Here is a 21,136-nt window from a genome sequence, read left to right on the forward strand (position 1 = left end):
GGTGTTTAATCACTCTTTCTGTAAAAAACTTACTCCTAATGGCCAGCCTGAACTTTCCCAGCACTCGGTGTGGGCAGCCAGAATAAGCACAGATAGCCCTCCAGGAGTCTGACATAGGTTCAGCTTGACAGTTCACCAAGTCACAGGATCATTTAGGTTGGAAAAGAGCTCTTGATGCCAGGCCCTATGGATCTTTTGCTAAAACCAAGGCTAACAATGGGCCTTTTGCTTATTGTGTTAGGATTTTTTTTAGAAAAACTAAGGATGAAAGCTTCTGCTGACCTTGCTTTGCTGAACATTGTAGCATGCTTGCTAACATAGGCCTAGATAGCTGTACCACTTGAGGAGACATGCAATTCGTAAGGAATGTGGGGCCCTTCCAGTGAGGAAGATAAGGCAAGTTTTAGTGACCTAGAGAGATGATAGCAAAGAAGAAAGCTAGCTTAGTGATTTATGTACAGGCCCAGGACTGTGTGGCGCTTGCGCCGAAGAAGGGGTCAAACAGCGGACACGAGAGGAAGACTCCATGCTTCCTCCCACGACCACCAGACGACCACCACAAGGGGAGGAGACGAAGGAGGAGTATATGATAATGACTTCTAAGAACTAATTATAATAACAACCACCCATTCCTGGGAATAATGAATATGCATGGACACCTAATGTATATAAACTGTAAAGTTTTTTCTCTGATGGAGAAATCCCCCTTGCGCCCAGCGCTGAATAAACAAATACCTGCTACTCAGAGATGCAAGTCTGTGAGTAGTTCTTTTCCAGCCTTTTCTCGGCATCACTCTGGGATCATTAAGTCCAACCTGTGACCAAACAGCACCTTGTCAGCTAGAGCAGAGCAGTCACATTCAGTAGTTCCCTGGACACCTCCAAAGATGGTGATTCCACCACCTCCCTGGGCAGCACATCCCAATGCCTGACAGCCCTTTCCGTGAAGAAACTCTCCCTAACACCCAACCTGAACTTCCCCAGCACAGGGCATGGGCACCCTGAATAAGCACAAGCAGCCAGGCAACCTATCAGGAATCTGTCGTGGGTTCACGTCAACATTTCACAGAATCACAGGATCATGTAGGTTGGAAAAGAGCTCTGGGATCATCAAGTCCAACCTGTGACCCATCACCACCTTGTCAGCTAGAGCAGAGCACTGAGTGCCATGTACAGTCATTTCTTGAACACCTCCAGGGATGGCGACTCCATCACCTCTCTGGACAGACCCTTCCAATGCCTGACAGCCCTTTCTACGGAAAAATTCCTCCTAATGACCAACCTGAACTTAGAGCAAGTGCAGGACAAACACTGCTGAATAAGCACAGGCAGCCCCTCAGGAATCCATCATGGGTTCATCTCAACATTGCACAGAATCACGGCATAGAATCATAGAATGTTTGGGAGTTGGGATTGTCCTCGAAGATCATCTAGTCCCAACTCCCTGCCCTGGGCAGGGACACCTCCCACCAGACCAGGTTGGTCAAGGCTTTATCATTTATGTTGGAAAAGACCTCTGGGATCATTGAGCCCAACCTGGGACCAAACGGCACCTTGTCAGCTAAACCAGAGTACTAAGTGCCATTTCCAGTCTGTCCTTAAACACCTCCAGGGATGGTGACTCCAACACCTCCCTGGGCAGCCCCTTCCAATGTTTAATCACTCTTTAAGTAAAGAAATTCTTCCTAATGTCTTTCTTCTTAACATCCAACTTGAACTTCCCCAGCACAGGGCGCAGGCAGCCTGAATAAGCACAGGTGGCTGAATAAGTAGAAGCAGCCAGGAGTCTGCCGTGGGTTCACCTCAACATTTCACCAAATCGTAGAATCATTTAGGTTGGAAAAGAGCTCTGGGATCACTGAGTCCAACGTGTGACCCATCACCACCTTGTCAGCTAGACCAGAGCACTAAGTGCCATGTCCAGTCGTTCCTTTAACACCCTCAGGGATGGCAACTCCACCTCCCTGGGCAGCTCCTTCCAATGTTTAATCACCCTTCCAGTGAAGAAATCCCTCTTAATGTCCGAATTTCATCAGTCAAAGGCCACGTGCCAGGGGTGATTCCTGCATGTGACAAGGCTATGTGCCCATGTGCTGCCAGAGGGAAGCTGTCCCACCTCTGTCCCAAATATCCAGAGTGGAAATGGGTTCAGTGTTTGTATCTGGGAAAAAAAGAGAATGACTAAGCCAATCTCATGATTTTGAGAGGACTGGAGGGCTGAGTCATAACACTGCTGAAACCCCCAGGCAGGAATCCATTACATTAATCGCTAATTTACTCCATATTTTTTTCCTTAAACAAACTACCAAGTCCTGCAAAAGTCAATATTTCAGTTGGGAAGCAGAAGAGAAAGCTCAACATCAGAGAAGAAGACATAAGAACTCTGTGTCTTTGGCTGCTCAGGGAGGAGATTCGTGCAAAGTGGGAAGAAGATTCCTCCACGACTGTGCTAAGGACATTTCCCTCCTGCTCTGAGCAGTGCAACGCTTGCTGTGTGCTGATGACACTAAATGGTTTTCTCTATCAGCTTCTGCCCTTCCGGCTGACACACCCAGCTGCCTCTCCCTTGCTTTGGTCTCTGGCAAGGTTTGCTCTGCTGTCCTGAGGCAGAGAACCAGCACTGAAATTGGTTGGTGAATATTAAAAGAGACCAAGAAAAAAGGGAGACAAATGTAGAGGGTGTTTGCATACAGATTTCAAACGTCTGAAAGCCCCTCTCTCTCCCCCCCCCAGTCTCATTTACAAGGTAAATAATGGAGTGAAAACCCTTACGTGCCTTGTCTGGTTAAAGGCAAAATTCCCTTCTGCCCACAATGCTGCCTGAGTAAACTGACTGCTCCAAAATACAAATGAGCACAGTGTCTCCAGCCTGGAAAGCAGAAAATTCAAACACTAGTACTGTTAAAAGCCAGAGCTGATGGGGAAAACTGAAGTGGGCAGAAAGGATGTCACTGTCTCATTCAGCAACATTTAAAGCACCTTTGATTTTTTTCCTGTTTCAATATAGTTTCATGGCAAAGTCTCTTAACATTTTACCACAATATTTTGCAATAATCTAAGTTTTCTTGTAATATTTCTTTGAAGAAACTTACCTATTGCAAAGTTTCCACCTCAGTTCTGCTTTATTCATTTTTGCCATTTTTAGTGGTCTGTTACTTCATTACTGCTCTTGTTGCACAAATCAGGTTTATTTTCTCCCATCCGTTGTGCCAGTGGCTGTGAATTAGCACTCTCAAACATGTTTCTTTTCCAAATTTAAAAACAGTCCTGAATTTTTCTTTCTGTATATCCACGTGCTTCAGGAACATGGAGAAATACTCCTATCAACATGGAACCGACTTGATTGTGTGAATTGACCAACAACAAATGAGGTCCATGGCTGGGGAAATAAAGGATTGCCTGGCAGCAGCGAGGGAGCTGGATAAACCACTCCCAAGGGAGCTGCCTCCCAGGTGACACCATAATTGTTGTTATCCCACTCTAAATGCAAAGTGCTTGAGAATGGCTCACCCTTCCCCACCATGCTCCTCGTGATTGCACTGGGTCATGGGACCTCTGCTCATGACAGTGCCCAGGAGGTGAGGGATTTGTACACATGACTTTGAGGATGACTTTTGAGGAGCACCCTCACAACCACTGTCTCAGGGAATACCTTCCTGTAGTGTTGCAGGAGCTGGCTGATGGCTGCAGGAGGTTTACTGCTGCCTTTGTAGAGCTTCCTCTTAGTGCCAAGAGCTTTAGGAGCTCTGGAGACTTTTTCTTCAGAGATGCAGAACTTTTATCCCAGTAATTTCTGAGTATGCTAAGGACTTTGCCTTCATAAAGTATTTGCAAGCAGCAGTCACCTCCCCCTGGCTGCACTGCAGGGAGGCTCAGTTGGCTCATATTAAAAACATGGTATTTTAAGTTTTCAGTAGAGAACCAGCCAGGGTCAGAGATCACAGAATCATCATGGAATCCCAGAATGGTTTGAGTTGGAAGGGACATTAAAGGTCATCCCATTCCCCCCCCCCCATGGGCAGGGACACCTTCCACTAGCCCAGGTTGCTCCAAGCCCCATCCAACCTGGCCTGGAACACTCCCAGGGATGGAGCAGCCACAGCTTCTCTGGGCAACCTGTGCCTCAGTACACTCACAAGGAACAATTCCTTCCCAATATCCCATCTAACCTCTCTGTCAGTTTGAAGCCTTTCCTCCTTGTCCTATCACTACCTGCACCTGTAAATCATGGCATAGCTACCACAGGGTTCCTCCTGTGCAAAACATCTCTACAACCCCAACAAAGTGCTTCTCTGCAGAACTTGCTTAGGTCCTTCTTGTCAGAGCTCGTTTTGGCACAGCTGTTTGTGCTGGGCAGTCACTCCTGAGGTTTTCCCAAAGCCAGAGCACTGAAACCAGCTTGCATAAGAGTTTTTGCACTTCCTGAGCCCTAAATGTCCCAGGCCAGCAGCCCACTCCAGAGTGGGCAGTGGGGAGCTGAGAGCAGCAGGGCAGGAATGGTTCTGCAGGTGGAAGCTATGAGCCAGACAGCACAGGACACCACCAGCAGGTGTTTCATTCCAAAAATGGGTTAATGCAAACCTGACTTCTAACTCCATATTCCTGAATTTGCTGGAATTTTCTAACAAATACATTTAATTAGTTGATGTAAAGAACTTCAGCATGGTCTAGTTCAAGTTAACCTGAAACAGATTTGAAGTCTGGACAAGCTTTTAGTAGATCATGTAGTGCTTGACTTGGTGTGTTCTGTGTTTCAGTTATCAATTTTGACTAATTAACTATGACTTATTAATCCTTATCTTGAAAATGAGTCTTCTTTCTCCTCATGCAATTGTCTCTTTCAGTGCTGGAGCCTCAAATGAAACAGCAAGTCTCCTTGTCACCTTCCCCTCATAATTTGTCACCAAACCCATCAGAGTAACAACAAAGGTACCTTTTTCTCCCAGAGCTGCTCTGAGTTCCAGAAGGAACATATATGATGCTAAAACACATGTGGTATCAATAGACTGTGTGTCCCTCAGTAGTGGAGTTACCAGGAATGAGAAGGAAACTGGAAGTAGCTGGAGCTCAACTGTGCTCTCAGTTCCACAGCACAGTGACAGACCCTATCCATTTGCCCTGACCTGGTCTCTAAGACAACTCAAAGCCTTAAGTTCATGAAGGAATAATTAGCACCTCAGTCATTATTACATTCATAAGAACTAACATAGGACAAGAAGCTGAAATAGAATAATACATAAAGCTTGTCACACCAGTTTGGTTTTATTTCCATGGAAATTCCTTACTGGTCAGAGCTTCACTGAGGTGTATCAGCAAGGGAAGAATGACAGAATCTGAGCTTGTTTTCTGCAAGTTAAATCATTCTCAGACAGAGTACTAAAGGTTAAATTACTTCTTCACATTCCCTAGACACACAACTCCTTTTTGCTGTCATGTAAGAATGCAGAACCCCAAACAGCACATGGAAAATCACTGATCTTTGGAAGAAAGCAGTGTGATCTCTGATGGAGACAGACACACAGAGGCATATTTTCCTCGATTTAAGATTTCAGCTTGAGAACAAAAATATTTCCAGCTTCTTTCTCAAGCCTTCAAAACAACTGCGTCTCACACCACAGTGTCATTTCTCCTCGGGGCATCTCCAGGGATTCATGTTATCTAACATCAGAATCACAGGCAGCAGCTCCTTGACATGCCCATGCCAAGATACAGCCATGGAATTGTGGGAAGAGAAAACCTGAGGCTTTTGGTGGCTGTTTTGTGTCAGGTGAAATGAGCTTTCCCCAAAATTTGGCAATAGGAGCCTTTGAGAAATGAAGTAGAGCAAGTTATTTTTCCCCAGGGCAGGAAGAAAGAGCTGTGCTTCCTGGCAAGAGAAAAAAAGCTTAGGGATGCAGTGGGGTGTACAGGAACAGAGCCAGGTTGGCTCCCTAGGAGCACAGACCAGGATACACCTTTCCTCTTCCAATCCTGAGTACTCACCCAGAGAGATGTTCAGGCCTCAAAAACCGAAGCAGAAATCCCCTCATGTCACACATTGTCCCTTTCATTGGTGCAGAATTCCAGCACAGCAGTTTCCCAAAGCCATTCAGCTCCGGTTATCTCCACTGTGTGCTATCTACTAACACTTCCCGAGGGATGATAAGCCATGTCTGGGCACACAACATCCAGAATCAAGGGGCACTGTGCCAGGCTGGGCCTTTAGCAGCTCTCACTGCCATGGTAGGTGCAAATGGGAATAATTCGTTCCTTTAATAATGGCAAAATGCTTATGGAAACAACAGTTGTGATACCCCAGTGACCTCTAATAACACAGGAGATGTGCCACACTCCCTCACAGCCTCTGGTTTTGAAGCGATGATACACAGACCAGGGAAAACAAAGCTTGCTTTGATGAGGACTGAGCTTATCTTTTGCCAATGTGATTAAGTTCAGTGTTAGGAAGTCATAACTGTGTTATCTTCTCCCCATTAAATCCTGTCTTTGAAACCACTCTATAAACTGGATCAGGTCTTTCGTCAGAGCTGCAAAAAACATGAAAAGTAGTTTCATAGAATCATGGAATGGTTTGGGTTGGAAGAGACCCTAAACCTCATCCTGTTCCATCCTCTGCCGTGGATGGGGACACTTTCCACCAGCCCAGATTGCTCCAAGCCCCATCCAACCTGGCCTGGAACACTCTCATCTAACTCTGCCAATGGGAAGCCATTCCCTCTTGCTCTAACTCTCTGGAGCACGAAGAAAAAGAGACAAATTAGCCAAGGAGTTCTATTTCTACTTCCTATTGTTAAATTTAGCTTCTGCCTACCAAAATGTTTCCACTATTATCAATGGAACTTCAGAATGATTACAGGACTATTTCTTTCCAATTTATCCAAAATGGGAAACCTTGTTTAAATCAATACACAGGTCAGACTGTGATAAATGGAATGTTCTAAACTGGATTTATTGTTCCCAGACATTAATGTAATACATAAACACATTAAAAGGGGATATAGTAACAAGCAGCCCAGTAACAGAAACAAAGCAAGTCTTTGTTCTATACTTACACATGAAAATGTCCCCAAAAGTTAAGTAGTTGTCAGTCAACATAGCAAGGATTTCAGATACTAAAAAGACCCAAACCATGAGTTTGTCATAACCAAAATGTTTGATTTGGTTTTGTTGTGTTTTTCTTTTTAGGCTAAAAAAAGAATAATCATTACCTCATGCAGTGTACAAAGGCTTTAAAATAAATCCATTAATGCAAGACTCCTCAGGCTTTTTTTTTTTTTAATAAAACACCAAAAAAAGCCTCAAGGAGTTTCAGAAAATTAATTTCAACTAGTTTTCTTAGCACTGAAGAAAAAACCTGTAACTTCCTTGCACTCCAGAAATGTATTCAGTTCCCTCTTTCAACACACATAAGTGTTGGAATAGATCTAAGAGTCCTTAGAGTTACTAGAGCTTCAAATGAAAATAAGTGCAAAAATGTTTACTTAGTGTTTTCCAATTATTGAGGTAAATAGGTGGAGGGGGGAAGAAATAAAAAAAGGAGAGTAGCAGGACATCACCAGATGGAAAAAAAGGCAAATCTGAAATAGATGGAAAGGGAGATGGGAGAGAAGGACTGAGAAAGAATCACAGGAATGATCACTAGTTGAACCTTCAACCAAAGCCCTTGAAATCACTCAGCAGATCACCAGCCACTGAAAATAAAGTGTGTTTATGAGCATGTCTGGCAAGCTGGGCTATGGGGGAGCTGGAAGTGTGACAACAGTCACCGTTCCAGCTGACTCCTGACAATGCTGGGAATGCCAGTGCTGCTCCAACAGCTGCACCGTCCTGCCAGCCACAGGGACCAAAGAGCATCACACAACGAGATCTTGACGCCAACAACAGGGTCACAGTCACACAGCAGAAGCTTCTACAGTCAGGAACAGAACATATGGCAAAGGAGAGACTGAGTTAGCAAAATGTGGTATAAAAAAGTATAAAAGTTGTTTTTAAAAACTCTCTCCAAACGTGGCTAGAATATGATGTGGAAATGCCATGAACCACACAGGGAAAGACTAAGCCTTAACATTCAGAAGAGCAGCAGAACCTCTCTGGTCACATCACTCTTTGTAGAGCAGGAGGGGAAGTTTTTGGTTTCTTTTGTTGATTTTAACCTTAAACATGAGTTTAATCCAAAACCCACACTCAACTGTACATTTTCTGAGGCTCCAGAAGATGTCACCCCCATTTAAAAAGAAAAAGAATCCAGGTTAGATAGAAATGACTAAATACAAGGTCCTTTTGGAGTCCACCATCCAGGGGTGGTTAGCTAGAAATAGTCATCTTCCTCGATCCTGATGTTTTTTTGTTTTTGTCTTTTTCTTTTTGTCCTCTGTTTTGGGTTTCAGTGCACAGACACACGCAGACACTCCAGCGATCGCTTTGGGCAAGTCCGTTCCTTTGTACCACTTATTCTTCTCCTTATCATAAACCTGGACTGTTTTGGAGAAGACAGCTTCCTCCCAGCTGTAACCTCCAAGGATATAAATCCTGCCTTCCCACACTGCCACCCCTGACTCGCTGTTGGCTTGCAACAGAGGAGCAACTCTGGTCCACTGGTTGCACTGAGGGCTGTAGGACTCCACGCTCAGGATGTCGAACCGAGCCATGGTTTCGATGTTGTCATCGCTGCCACCGATGGAGTAGATGTTGTCCTGCAAGGTACACATGCTGTGCCACCCTCTGGCAGTGATCATGGGCCTCTTCTCCTCCCAGACATCCGTGCGGTAGTCGTAGCACAGCAGGTTCTTTCGATAGGGTCCAATCTGGTAGTCGTGGCCTCCTGAGATGTACACGAATTCCTTGTACACTGTCCCAGCATGGCCATAGGTAAACCTGGGGCAGGAACAGAGACAATCCAGCTTAGTATGTACAGGTTCTATCAAGACACACAAGCATTCTGGGACAGTTGCTAAAGAAGCAAATAAGCTGTAACTGAAGACAGAAGAATCCCAAATCCTGCTAGTCACCCAGTAACTGCTCCCACTTATACCACTTCACCCTGCACTGCAGAGCCACTGCAACCACTCTTTAAGCATCCTTTTCGTGCCTGGTCACCACAGAGCGCTAAAGTATGACCATCAGTTTTTAAGGCATCCTCTATAGTGTATCACACAACAGAAAAAACCAATCTGCTCTAGATGGCATGGCCTTCACTCCCTGGAGCATTTTCCTGCTCCAGTGCTTGGTTGGATCAGTCTGATAGAGCCAGAGAGGAGAAAAATCCACAGCTCAGCAAGGGTTTGTATGACAGAAAGAGGAAATCATCATGACACTTCTCAGACTTACCAGTAGCAATTAATCAAGAGAAACCAAGAAGAGAACTATTGCTGCCTTCCCTTTCCACAGCTTCAGGATTGTGGATCATATTCCTTCCCCCGGCATTCCCAGCCTGGTTCATTTGCAGTCACAATACATGTCATGTCCTTTCATGAACTGTCTGTCTGCTCTACCACTGCTGCTCTGCAGGTGACAACTTCTTTGGTCACCACAAGACACAGCAACAGACCTCAGTCAATCACAGCTCAGAGTCCACGTGTGAAGTGAGACAAAACGAGAACCAACATCACACATGCTGCTTCCACAGGGCAGAGAGAAAACCCCTTTGATCACCTATAATAAAGCCACTACAAACCTAATTCTTCAGGCTGTTCTTCACACTAGGATATTCCTGACCAAACCCCTTTGAGCTCTCAGAACTGGATTGCTAAGGCAAGGGACAGTCTCAGCTTCTTTGAACATATCCTCCTGCATGTCTTTTTGTCTTTTCTGGGGAAAAGCGGAGCTCTCAAAAGATGTATCTGCAGCACAGCCACAGCAAACTGACACACACAAAGAGCCCAAATGATTTAATACCCATAGGGCCCCAGAGCAATGTATTCATCACACTGCACTCAGGAGCCTCTGTGACCATCCTTTGTAGTCAGGCACCCAAGACAGCTCAAACCTCTAAAGCAGACAAACCCCTGTTAGCATTACTTTAGCCTTTGAACCATGCCTGGACACGCTGGAAACTCCATGTGGATAGAACCTTGAGCTGTTTTTATTTCACAGGGTAATAGTTTCTCTCAGCTACACAAATGGTATAACTGCTTCCACACACTTAAGTGTTGTGCCAAGGGAAAAGATGGACCAGAAAAGAAAGCCCACACTTATCCTGCAAGCACAACACTTCTGAGACAAGCTAGAAGGTGTTATTATTCTTGATGCCTACCAAAACCTCTGGTCCCTGTGTCTGAATCAGATATTTTAATAGGTTCCTGCTACAAGAAACAGAAAAGTCCATGGCACATTGGGCTAACAATGCTGAGTGACCAGGACAGTCTGTTCAACTACAGCACGAGCCCTGTGGAGACCTTGCAGAGGTGACTTCAGAGTTGTTCTGCTTCTTAGCCACACAGGAAAAAGACAGGAAGAAAAAGAGAGAGAACTAAGGCATAGTTCTGGACTTTATCCAAGAAGGCAGCTCAGAATTTCCACAGCTCAGTCTCCCTACCCATGCAAGCACATAACCCATGCTCAGTGCTTCTGTTGGACATGACATACCATATGTATTCAGCTTTCACTCCTGCCAGAAATGCCACAGGGGTAGTGCACAGAGGTGCTGCTCTGCCTTATTTGAGGTCTCTTCTGCACAAGAACTGGGAGCATACAGCTCCAGTGGCTCCTGGTTTCATTGTTAGGAGTCTTTGTTTCTCTATACACACAGGAATGGGTCTTAAAAAGTAGACTATCAGTCTGGGGATGGGATGGACAACTTGAGTTCAGTTCATTTCAAACTGCACATATTTTAAACCCACATCTAACCTCCAAGCTCCCTGCAATGGCTCTGCTGTGGAGGGAGGGTCAGGTAACATGAAGTTTTGAGGAGTCAGGAGGAGAGTGTGAGGACACTGAATCCAACATAAAGCCCAGAGTTATTGCACTGCTGATAGCAACCACAGTGCATTCAGCATTTGGGGGAAAATTGACTGTAAGTTAAGAAAGACTTGATTGACCTTGGGAGACGCAGGTTAAGTGTTTTCCTACACTAGCTGGAACGTGAAATTCTGTCCAGGTAAGCAAGTAATAGACATTGCTTCTCAAGCACAGGCATGCAGCCCAGCACAGGCAGCTGCAGAAAAAGCACTGATGCTTTTCTTTTGCCTCAGTCAATGGCTGTGCCCAGGGAATGGAAGATTTTGACAGAGGCATTCAGATCTGAAGCACCAAATGAACCCTCAGTTTGTTATTTCCCAACAGAGAGCAATTACCTGCTGAAATGCACTAGAGGTGTTTCACTTTGCCTCACTTCTGAAAGCTCATCCAAAATAGCACATACATAGCTTCACTTCCAGAGAAACTGCACGGAATATAATGCACAAATTGAAACCAGTCAATACAAATCCCTTCTGCAAGCCTTGTGGTTCCAAGAGGGACATCTCTAAATGGGCAACAGAACACGCACATCAATACAGTGGGTTCAGACATCCTCCAACAAAAAGCACTGAGGAGTGTTTTGGCAGCATTATCAACAAGACTGCCCAGAAAAAAGCAGAGGCATTAAGGAGAAAGAAGATTTGATTTTAAAGTCTGATGGAGCCAGTCACAAATTTTGAATGACTTACCCAGACGCAGTGCTGAAAAATTACAGTTGCTGACCCAGTAACACCATTCAAACACTAGAAAATCTGCCATTTACTTTCTTCACCAGAAGAACACTTGGCCTAACTCAGTAAGTCTTTGGGAATCCCCTACTCCAACTCAAGTCCAGGTGAGCTGTGGTTGCTCTGAATCTCAGTGTCCACCTGTTGCAGCCCTGCGAGATCATTCATGACCCAACTGGCAGAGCAGATACCATCATTCACTAACCCGTTCCAACACAGCTCCTCACACAAGTGCTTTCAGTTGTTCTGCCAAACTTTAACCTAGGGCCACACAATTAACTTCATTGCTGTCTGCTGTAGACCTTTTCCTGCTCTGTTCAAGATGAGAACACATTGCACTAACTCCTGCTCTGCCAAGCTCATCAGCCACCGCTGCTCCCCTGCCAGGCTATAAACCATGGCAGCAACTGCTCCCAGAGAGCCTGGGAAAAGGGTGGAAAACCATAGGACTTCTCTGAAGAAAGAGAAAGGCATCCCACAGCCAAGGACCCTAATGAGCATCAGGCAAAATAAATTCATTTGTAGCACACTTGGACCATGTCCACCCCTTAGACAGCTTGGCTGGTTTTCCACGTTAAGCATCTGCCCCGAGAGGCTGTTTTCTTCTCCAGTAAGGCAGTGCTAGTTCAGTCAAAACAGCTCAGCTCCTTCCAAGAAAGTGATTAGGGCAAACAACGTGTTGTTTTGACCATGTAGGGTGGGAAGAAGAGATAAAAAAAAAAGGAGCTCACAAAGCTCTTCCTTAGAGGAGTGTGAATGTGTATGGCAACATGGACACGGGATTTGGCAGTGGCAGGAGGCACATGTGTGTTCAGGAACACAACCACTGCCTTTCCCCTGAAAATCTCCACACACATGACATGCTCTAACCCTTGGGAAGAAAGAAAATCCATTTCCTGCATGTTCAGAGTAGAAGCTTTAACAAACATCCTCCAAGAGTCCCACCCCACACAGCTCAAGTCGAACTACTCAAGCCTACACCCCAGAATGACCTCAACACGTGCCTGACACTCCAGGGAACACACTTCCAGACAGTTGCTGGCTTGGAGCAGTCAGAAACACCACCATGGAGCCTATTTCTGGTGGCCATGCACCCAAGAGGACAAACACACCTGCAGTGTTCCCTTCAGAGGGAAGAAAACAGAAAAACACAGAAAGCGAAGCAGTTTTGTTGGGACATTTTGCCTCATCAGGCAAATCAAGAAGCAAAGGATTGGAGCTTCTGGTTTCCTCTACATGAAGAGAAAAATCTTGCTGCTAGAATAGGGCTGGGGGAGATGTTATTTGGGTGAAACAGGAACTTACATTATCAGAACTTACATACAGAGGAACAAAAGCATGTGGTGGGGAGGAAAACTGTGCTGGAGTATGCAGCAGGAACTGTAGGTACCATGCTTTCTTCTAGTCTTGAATGGACCACAAAAATCCTTCTCCACTGTCAGCAAATCCACCTGAAGAACCTCAGGAAAGGGCTGCCCAGGCCTCTTCCAGCAGCCCCACACCAGCCAGAGCCACTAGTCCCTGAGCTCCAGCAGTGGTCATGTGTCTCTGCCAGCAGAAGTTTCTGTTGCCCACCTCTGTGCTTATTTTTGCCTTCTGCAGCCTGCATGAAGTTGTTTTTGCTTTCGTCCTTCTGTGCAGAAAAATGGTTGTTGCAAACAATACACTGCCCAGAGTTCTCCAAATGGAGAAAGAGGGATTAAAAGAGACAAAATCCGAAGGTGCCAAGAGTCCATTAAGATCTAACTAAAGACATATCAACATGCCAGAGAGCAGCTACATGGAGAAAGTGGGAAACTATCTAGATCACTACACACCAGCACAAACACCTGAGCTGACACAGGGACAGAGCAGGCAGGAAGAGAGGATACAGAACCATTTATTTTGGATGCAGCAATAACTTATCCCAGTTGCTGTACAACCAGTGTAAGAGGTGTCTGTCCCCTAAGGGGGAACTTTTGCCTCATTCAAGCAGAGCAGCCAGGCAATCTGATAAAAAATTAACACCCACATGTCAAAGGTCACTTCTAAATGCTGTAGCTGCAGAATCCCCAAAAGCCAACACACAGGTAGCAGCAGGAACAAGCAGATGAACTTTTTGGACAGTCTGGTTTGGTTAAGCCAACAGTGCAAACTTCCTCAGGATCATTTATGAATAAAAATATCCATACAGGATACATCTCACAGGTGACCTCAATAAACAGAAGGATTGAGGACCTGAAGATACTCTCCTCCACAGCTTCCCAGGGAGGACTGTGGTGTTTAGCCTCAACTGCTAGATCTGCCTGTGTGAGCAGAAATACAGCAGAAGAAGCATCCTGTGAGGAGCACTCGAGCCCAGCTGTTAGCCTGGATCAGCCTTGCATTGCAGCACCTGCCCAAAATAGAACTGGGCAACAGGCTTCTGTGCCTTCACTGGCTGCCTCTGGCTCTGCAGCTCTGCAGCTGAGGGAATCAGGGAAAAAAATGAACTCTTAAACCAAATTGCAGGAGCCTGATTGGTGATGCCACTAAGAGAGCACTGCTGCTCAAGCTGCAGTTTCCAGACACCATAAAAATAGCATCCGACAGCCAGTATGTCTGTGATTCCCATGAATGGGAAATATCACTAAATCTGAGTGGCTGTTTGCAAGTGAAATGTTGTCAGACCATTCTTACAAAGTCACTGCTCAAACACTGATTCAACACACCAGCAATATCCTGTGTGCTGCTACCAGAAGAGCTGCAGGGCTGAAGCCTCTCAAAGCACAACAGCCAAGTTGTAACTCAGACTATGAAAAAGAAAGCTCATATTTGTCAGGATTATCTATCTGTAACACAGGAAAACATGGTTTATCTGTGACAGCCAACCTGAGCAGCAGAACACAGAGAAACACCTTACAAGGGAAACCTTCACACCATGGTGACAAAGGCCAAAGAAATTATAAGCACCTTTGATCAAGACCTGAGCGGTGCCCCTGAAAAGATTCAATTCCAAGTCAGCTCAGAGAAAGGTTTTTAAGGATAGTAGAGTGAAATGACAGGAATTCTCCCTCCCATCCTTCAGATATACCTCAGGATGAAAATTCAAACCAGTCACACAGACACAAGGCACACTGCCTGCTCAAGTACCAAATGCTGATATGGTTTGGTATGGCTGATACCACATTGGTTATGTATCCCCTTGCCTCCCTCACTGGGATCCCATTCAATCAGTTAAAGCCACATGAGCTCTTCAAACACAGAGAAACTCTCCAAACACCTCAGTTACCTGGGCAATCCTGCTATGTAGGACCAGGAGTCCTTCTGAGGGCTGTAGGTCTCAACTGAAGACAGTGCCCCGTTCTCATTCCTGCCACCAACAGCCACCAGCATGTCGGTGATCGCTCCCAGGTAGAAATCCACTCGGCGCTGTCTCATGGAGGCAACCTGGCAAGGGAAATAACACACTGACATCTTCCACTGTCTGGTCATTGAGTGACTTAAGGTATATTCATGTCTGAGGAAGGGATAGTTGCTTCTTCCCATTTATTTGGAAAGGAGAGATACTGGTCTTGACCATTATATTCATAAAGTGGTTTTGGTTTTCTGCAATGGCTTGTTACATAGCACAGATCTCCAAGAAAAGGGGACAACAGGAAGGATCTAAGAGACAGGTTACTCTCTAAATGTTAGTATTACATGGGCCTCCTTCCCAAACTCTGCAAGAAGCATATATTGGAATCACTCAAAACCACACCTGAACCACCCAGGATGAGCAGGTCATATAAGAACCATGACTTGGTTCATATAGTAACCTCCATGGGCCACAGGGTTTTGCAGAAGGACTGCAAGGGAGTAGCTTGTTCTAAGGGACATTTAACATAGACACTTTGACAAGTGTCAGAGACATTTCCTTTTTACATCAGACTAATTTTTTCTTTCTGCTGCTTGGGAAATATGAACTAAGAAATCACCCCTGAGTCCATTCTAACATTACTCCCAGAAGTAATCTAAGGAGTTGCAGGTGAATGCTGATTCAAGAATTTCACAGAGGAGATGTCCAAATCCCAATTGAAGCTGAAAATCTGCCCCAAACTCTTTGGCTGTGTATGTAACCTAAGCATACCCACAAAAAACTCTAGTAGCTGCTTTTCAACTCAAATAACTTGACTTCTCACTGGGAAGTGCTGCCATGTTGACTATTCTAACAAGCCCTGTCCTTCCACCACAAAGGAGAAAACAGTCTAAACATTAAGGACTTTGAACAGAGAAATAATACAGCTTAAGTCTCACCTTTATCCACTGGTTACAGCGGGGATCATACCTATATAGGAGATTGGACGCTGCATCCCCTCCATTGTCCCGTGAAAAGCTGCCCCCGGCTATGAAGATGAAGCCTCCCAAGACTGCAACACAGTGGTGACTCCTTCTGGCTGGCAGAGGGGTTTCTGCCACCCACTGCCCCTTTCTGGTGTCCAGGAAGCAGGTGTCATCACAGAGCTCCAGGCAGCGCTCCGACACCTCCCCCCCCACGAAGAGCAGCCTCTCCTCGCACGTGCGCAGCGCTGTGCGCTTGGTCTGCAGCACCGGCTGCGCCATCACGTTGTTGTGGTAGTTCACTGCCTCTTCTATGAACCCCTCACAGTTGGCTTCTTTGGGAAGGAGCGAGCAGACAGCAGGCTTGACTCGATGGAGGAGATCACTTTTAGGGATCAAAGGAAAATGGATGTTATCCAGGACCTGGTAAGCTTCGTTCTCCCGTTCCGGGTACTGCGTGAGCCACTGCAGGGCAGCCTGCAGCAAGTCGTGCTCACACTCCTGCTGCACGTTGCTGCTGTCCAGGTATTGGCACAGCTTCTGCAAGGAAATGTTCTGCAGGAAGTCTGGGGTGAAGGACAGAGTGCCAAAGTTCTGCAGGATGAAGGAATCGATGTAGGAGTCAAGGCGCTTCAGGTTGTAAATGGAGGCCAGTTCCTGCAGGTACAAGTAGTTCTCCTCACTGACTTCATTCTCCAGGTACTCACAGCAGAAGTCAACCACCTTCCAGATCTGCAGCAGGTGAGCTGTTTCCAGCACATAGTCAATGTTGCCTCCATCTAAGGACAGCTCACTGCCATACAGGAAATCCACCACAGCCTTGAGCCCAATATAGGAGGCCCCAAAGAGCTCAACCTCTTTCTGGTGAGCTTCCCGCATGCCGATGGTGAACATGGAGTTGAAGTAGTCGCTGCACACAGCAAGGAGGTTCCGGTGTGCAGGGACTCTCTGCTCATCCACCACTAGGACAATGTCACAGAAGAGGCCTCGGTGCCTCTGCTCATTCAGGCTCTGGAGAACTAGACTGGAGTGGTCATCCCACCTGTACACCTGGGAAACACAAACAGTATCAGGCAGGTGGTATCTCCACCAGTGTGAAGTGTATTTTCCCATTAAATGCAGTCATACATGAGACAGAGCAAACTTTCTTGTGTTACACATTTATAATAAATTCTGACTTGAAGCAGTTGGCAAGCAACATAGCAGGAGCTCAAGCTCCTCACCTTCACTTTGAAAGGCCTATGGAGACTTTTACTGCTTCCTACTCCCCTTTCTTTTTATAATTTCCTCCTCCACAATGCTGCATTGAAACCTCCTCCCTGATGAGTTATACAGGCACAGTTTTCTGAAACTCTTCCACTCATTGTCTCCAAGACATCTTGCTGACATTTCCTTTCTTCCTTGTCCCCCAAATGACTCCTTCCAGAGTTCCCTCAGCTCAGCTACTCACTGAACATTCCAAGTGGGAGACACACACACAGCAGCATGCCGAATTTTCATTCAGCCCATGTATTGTTTGGGTTAGTGCTTGTTTGACAGCTACCCCCTCTTAAATCTTTCCAGAACTCTGCATTTCTAAGCCTGTTAGGGTAAAATCCCTTTCTTTCTTTCCATATTATTCCAGGCACACACACTGCACTCAGAAGGAATAGCTGTTTATTTATGTGCAAAGCCACACATGTGGATAACTTATTCCCATAAGACTCCTACTTGCTTCCAGAAGCTGAGGCAGGTTTTGTTTTAATGAATACAACGAGATATTTTTCTTTTAAAGAAAGGGGAAAATGTCCTCAGAACATGTCCATTAAGTGCCCTTCTGGGATCCCTCTGGTCCAGATATTCTTCCCACCAGCTCTGGATGTGCCACAGCTTTTGAGGCAACCAGAGTTCATGTTTTCCTCAGACTCACGTTATAAGCCTTAAGATGAACCAAAATGGAAATGTTCTGTTACCCCCTGAACATCCTGCAGGACACATACTGAAGGGGCTGGTCACCCCAGCATGTCAAGTGATGCAGCTTTTAGGACCATTCCCTGGAGGAATGAAATGCCTGATGGCACAGTCAGTTACCTTGTGATCTCTCCTAATAAAAGTCAGGTTAAGTTAAATGCAAATATATAACTTTAATTACCAAATCCAAACCAGACAGAGCCTGTAAGAACATGTAAAAGAAATGAAAGGAGGTAGAATGGAAGTACATCCTTGGATCCTACTTAAGTCAGCTCTGAACACTCCTGGCTGTAGGACCCTGGATCCTGCCCAGTCCTACACCCTCAGACTATATGCCCAGAGGTGACTCCCAAAAAAGGTGTCCCAGTCCACACCTGGGCTGAACACAGTCACACAGGCCACCTGAGGTATCTTCAAGCCTCCCAGGCATTCCACCTTTCCTTCACCAAACTGTTGATTCTCCTAGAAGTCCTATCTGTGACTTTCCTGGTTTCCCAAGCAGAAGGCACATGATCATTGCTGTCTGTCTAAGCCATTAACAGGTTGGTTAAACCATGGTGAGTCTCTCTATCCACCTAGATGGGAAAGGTTTGAGTCTCAGATCCAAGGGGGTTTTTTTGAGACCCAAATTAATACCCAAATGTGCTGCTCTTGGAGTGACATCCCAGCAGTTTCTCTTCATTTCCTTATGTTCTTTTCTAAACAATAGAGCCTGAGCTGCCAAAAATGCTGCTGTTGGATAACTCTGGGCACACAAGTGCACAGAGTTAAACCAATCTAAGTGAAGAGGCTTCAGTAATTATACGTTTTCTGGGTCAAAACTCTTTAATTTGCCTTATACTCATCATACCTCTGAACTTAAAAAGGGATCTATGGCATAGAATCATAGAATTTTAGGGGTTGGAAGGGACCTTAGAGATCATCTAGTTCCAGCCTCCTGCCCTGGGCAGGGACACCTCCCACCAGAGCAGGTTGCTCAAGGCTTTAGCCAACCTGGCTTTGAACACTGCCAGGGCTGGGGCAGCCACAGACTCCCTGGGCAACCTGGGACAGTGTCTCACCACCCTCATGGGAAAAAACGTTTTCCTAAATCTAACCTACATTTATCCTCTTTCAATTTGTACCCAGACAACAAAAGTAACTCCCACTGAGGAACAAGATTGCCAGAGATCTGCAACAGGAAAAAAATATGGGGTTTAAGGGCTGTAAAGGTTTTTATCTTCATTTTTCTGAGGTGGAGAGAAGCTGCTATCATACAGTAGTCCATCCGGGGGACGGACGAGGTAGGAAGAAGAATAAATATGGCAAAGGATAAACCATACTTTTGTGGCAACTATGATCAAGGACAGTGGATAAACAGACAATAACTAACATCTTACAGCACCCCCCCAAGAATCTAACTCATGGGGGACAGTTATTGGATTGAACCAAACCCATATTCCCTCTGGTCCCTGGAAACAGGCTGAACATCTCTCTCTAATATTCTCTAATACCTCCATCATGCATAACAAGATTACACTGGAATATAAGATTTGCCAGAGATCCCTATTTACTGAGCTGCATGTTGAGTCAGCAGCATAATCCTGCCCACAAATACGCCTGACAACTCGCACTCCTCAAATCCTTGTTGCCATGTAGAACTGCTGCTCCTCCAGAAACCAACCATGAAACCATTACACACAGCACTGGGTGGACTCAGAATACGTTAACAAATTTCAGCCACTTAGCAAGTTCAGCCCTTCAGGGAGCTGAAGTGACACAAGCTGAGAGCTGCACGTCTCCAAACCAAGACTAATTTTATACATGAACATCTTTCTCAGGCTATTTATACTCTGCAGAACAGCTTTAGCATTATCTAGTAATTCTAAGTTGAACAGATAGTGACAGCTGCTGCCTAAGCAAGAAAATAAAACAATGCTGTCAAGTTAATTAATTTTTAATGTGATGAATTATCATTACATTCAGACTAAATCATTTAAGTGGCAGACAGGATCAGCACTCAAGGAAAGATTATATTGGTGGGGATGCATTTTAAAATTAGCCCTAGTTATCTTTTATCAGTTGTGTTACAGAAGCATTTTAACTTCTTGCAGATTCAAAGATGTAATCTCTTTCAGATTGTTAATTCAGTGCCACAGCTCGTCAGTGATGCAAAAGAAAATGAGATCTGCCTCATTCAACTTTGATAAGACAGACTGATAAGAGAAACTGAAAAGTTGCTCTTTTCCAGCTGTTTTCCTACTTGCTCTGCAGCTCCTGAAACCCAGAGCTCAGACTACAACAGAAAAGCAGCTTGCACTGGTATAAAACAAAGTATCATAATTACAGCTGATATTAACATCATATAAACCTTGAGCCATTGTCCTGATGACCTGATCAAGAGGAGCCTAAGATGGATTTCCATGAATTCACAAATAAAATAAATTTGTACACCCAGAGATCTGATACAAAGAAAATTAACCTCACAAACCTAAGAAACCGTCACGAATTCTATGACTTCAGTGGACTAACCCCTGTTTGCAGGATCAAGGCTTGTACAAAATCAAGACTAAATCTAAAAAGGAATCCCAGCTTTGCTTCTAGCTTGGATTTTACAAGATGAAAACCAAACACATCACATTTAATGACCGAATTTTTGGTATAGAGAAACTACTGTGCTGCACTGCTGTGGGTTTCTAAGTTATGAGTCATGGTGAGCAGATGCCCATTTGCTGCTGCCTTTTTTTTAAAATCACTAGGCAGCAACTTCTCCTTTGAAAAATATTGGAGCAGGTAGACTACAGTTTCCATACCTCTTTTCTAAAAGCTCTGCATATTCACATTCCTCCAAAACAGCCCGTCCAAAGGAGACCCTCTATCCCCACCCTTCCCTGTTGTTACTGTAACTCGATTTTTTCGGAAGGCAACACAAAAACGAACGAACCTTCGAGGATTCACTTATCTTGTGCGGGCGGCAGATCCTGCTCTGCCGAGTTCCCTCCATGACCGGCCGATCCGCAGCACTTCTGCAACAAAGGCACAGGGAGATGTTAGCAGCATTGCCAAGACCCCTCAATTACGACACCGACACAAGCTAACACGCAGCTCGGAAACACCTCGGCTAAAATCCGCGGGCTCCTTTCGCTCCCCGCTGTTGTGTCAACAAGTTGGGTGCGCGTCGGGTCCAGCCCCTCCCGGCGCTGCGTTACCCGCGGCCGCTCCGAACTCACTGCAGCTCCCCGGGGGCA

The 21,136-nt window shown here is 45.4% G+C and overlaps 1 protein-coding gene across 1 annotated transcript; it reads right to left on the reverse strand.

Moving 5' to 3' along the window:
- Positions 1 to 8,143: 8,143 nt before the first annotated feature.
- On the reverse strand, positions 8,144 to 20,892 carry KLHL36 (kelch-like family member 36). The gene is made up of 4 exons (XM_009073401.1): positions 20,833 to 20,892; positions 15,936 to 17,009; positions 14,932 to 15,089; positions 8,144 to 8,871 (listed from the first exon to the last, which is right to left on the reverse strand). The coding sequence occupies exons 1-4, from the start codon at positions 20,890 to 20,892 to the stop codon at positions 8,316 to 8,318; spliced, it is 1,848 nt and encodes a 615-aa protein (XP_009071649.1). The 3' UTR covers positions 8,144 to 8,315.
- Positions 20,893 to 21,136: the final 244 nt, after the last annotated feature.

Source organism: Acanthisitta chloris, unplaced genomic scaffold, assembly GCF_000695815.1.
Source record: "Acanthisitta chloris isolate BGI_N310 unplaced genomic scaffold, ASM69581v1 scaffold4444, whole genome shotgun sequence".
Classification (NCBI taxonomy): Eukaryota; Metazoa; Chordata; class Aves; order Passeriformes; family Acanthisittidae; genus Acanthisitta; species Acanthisitta chloris.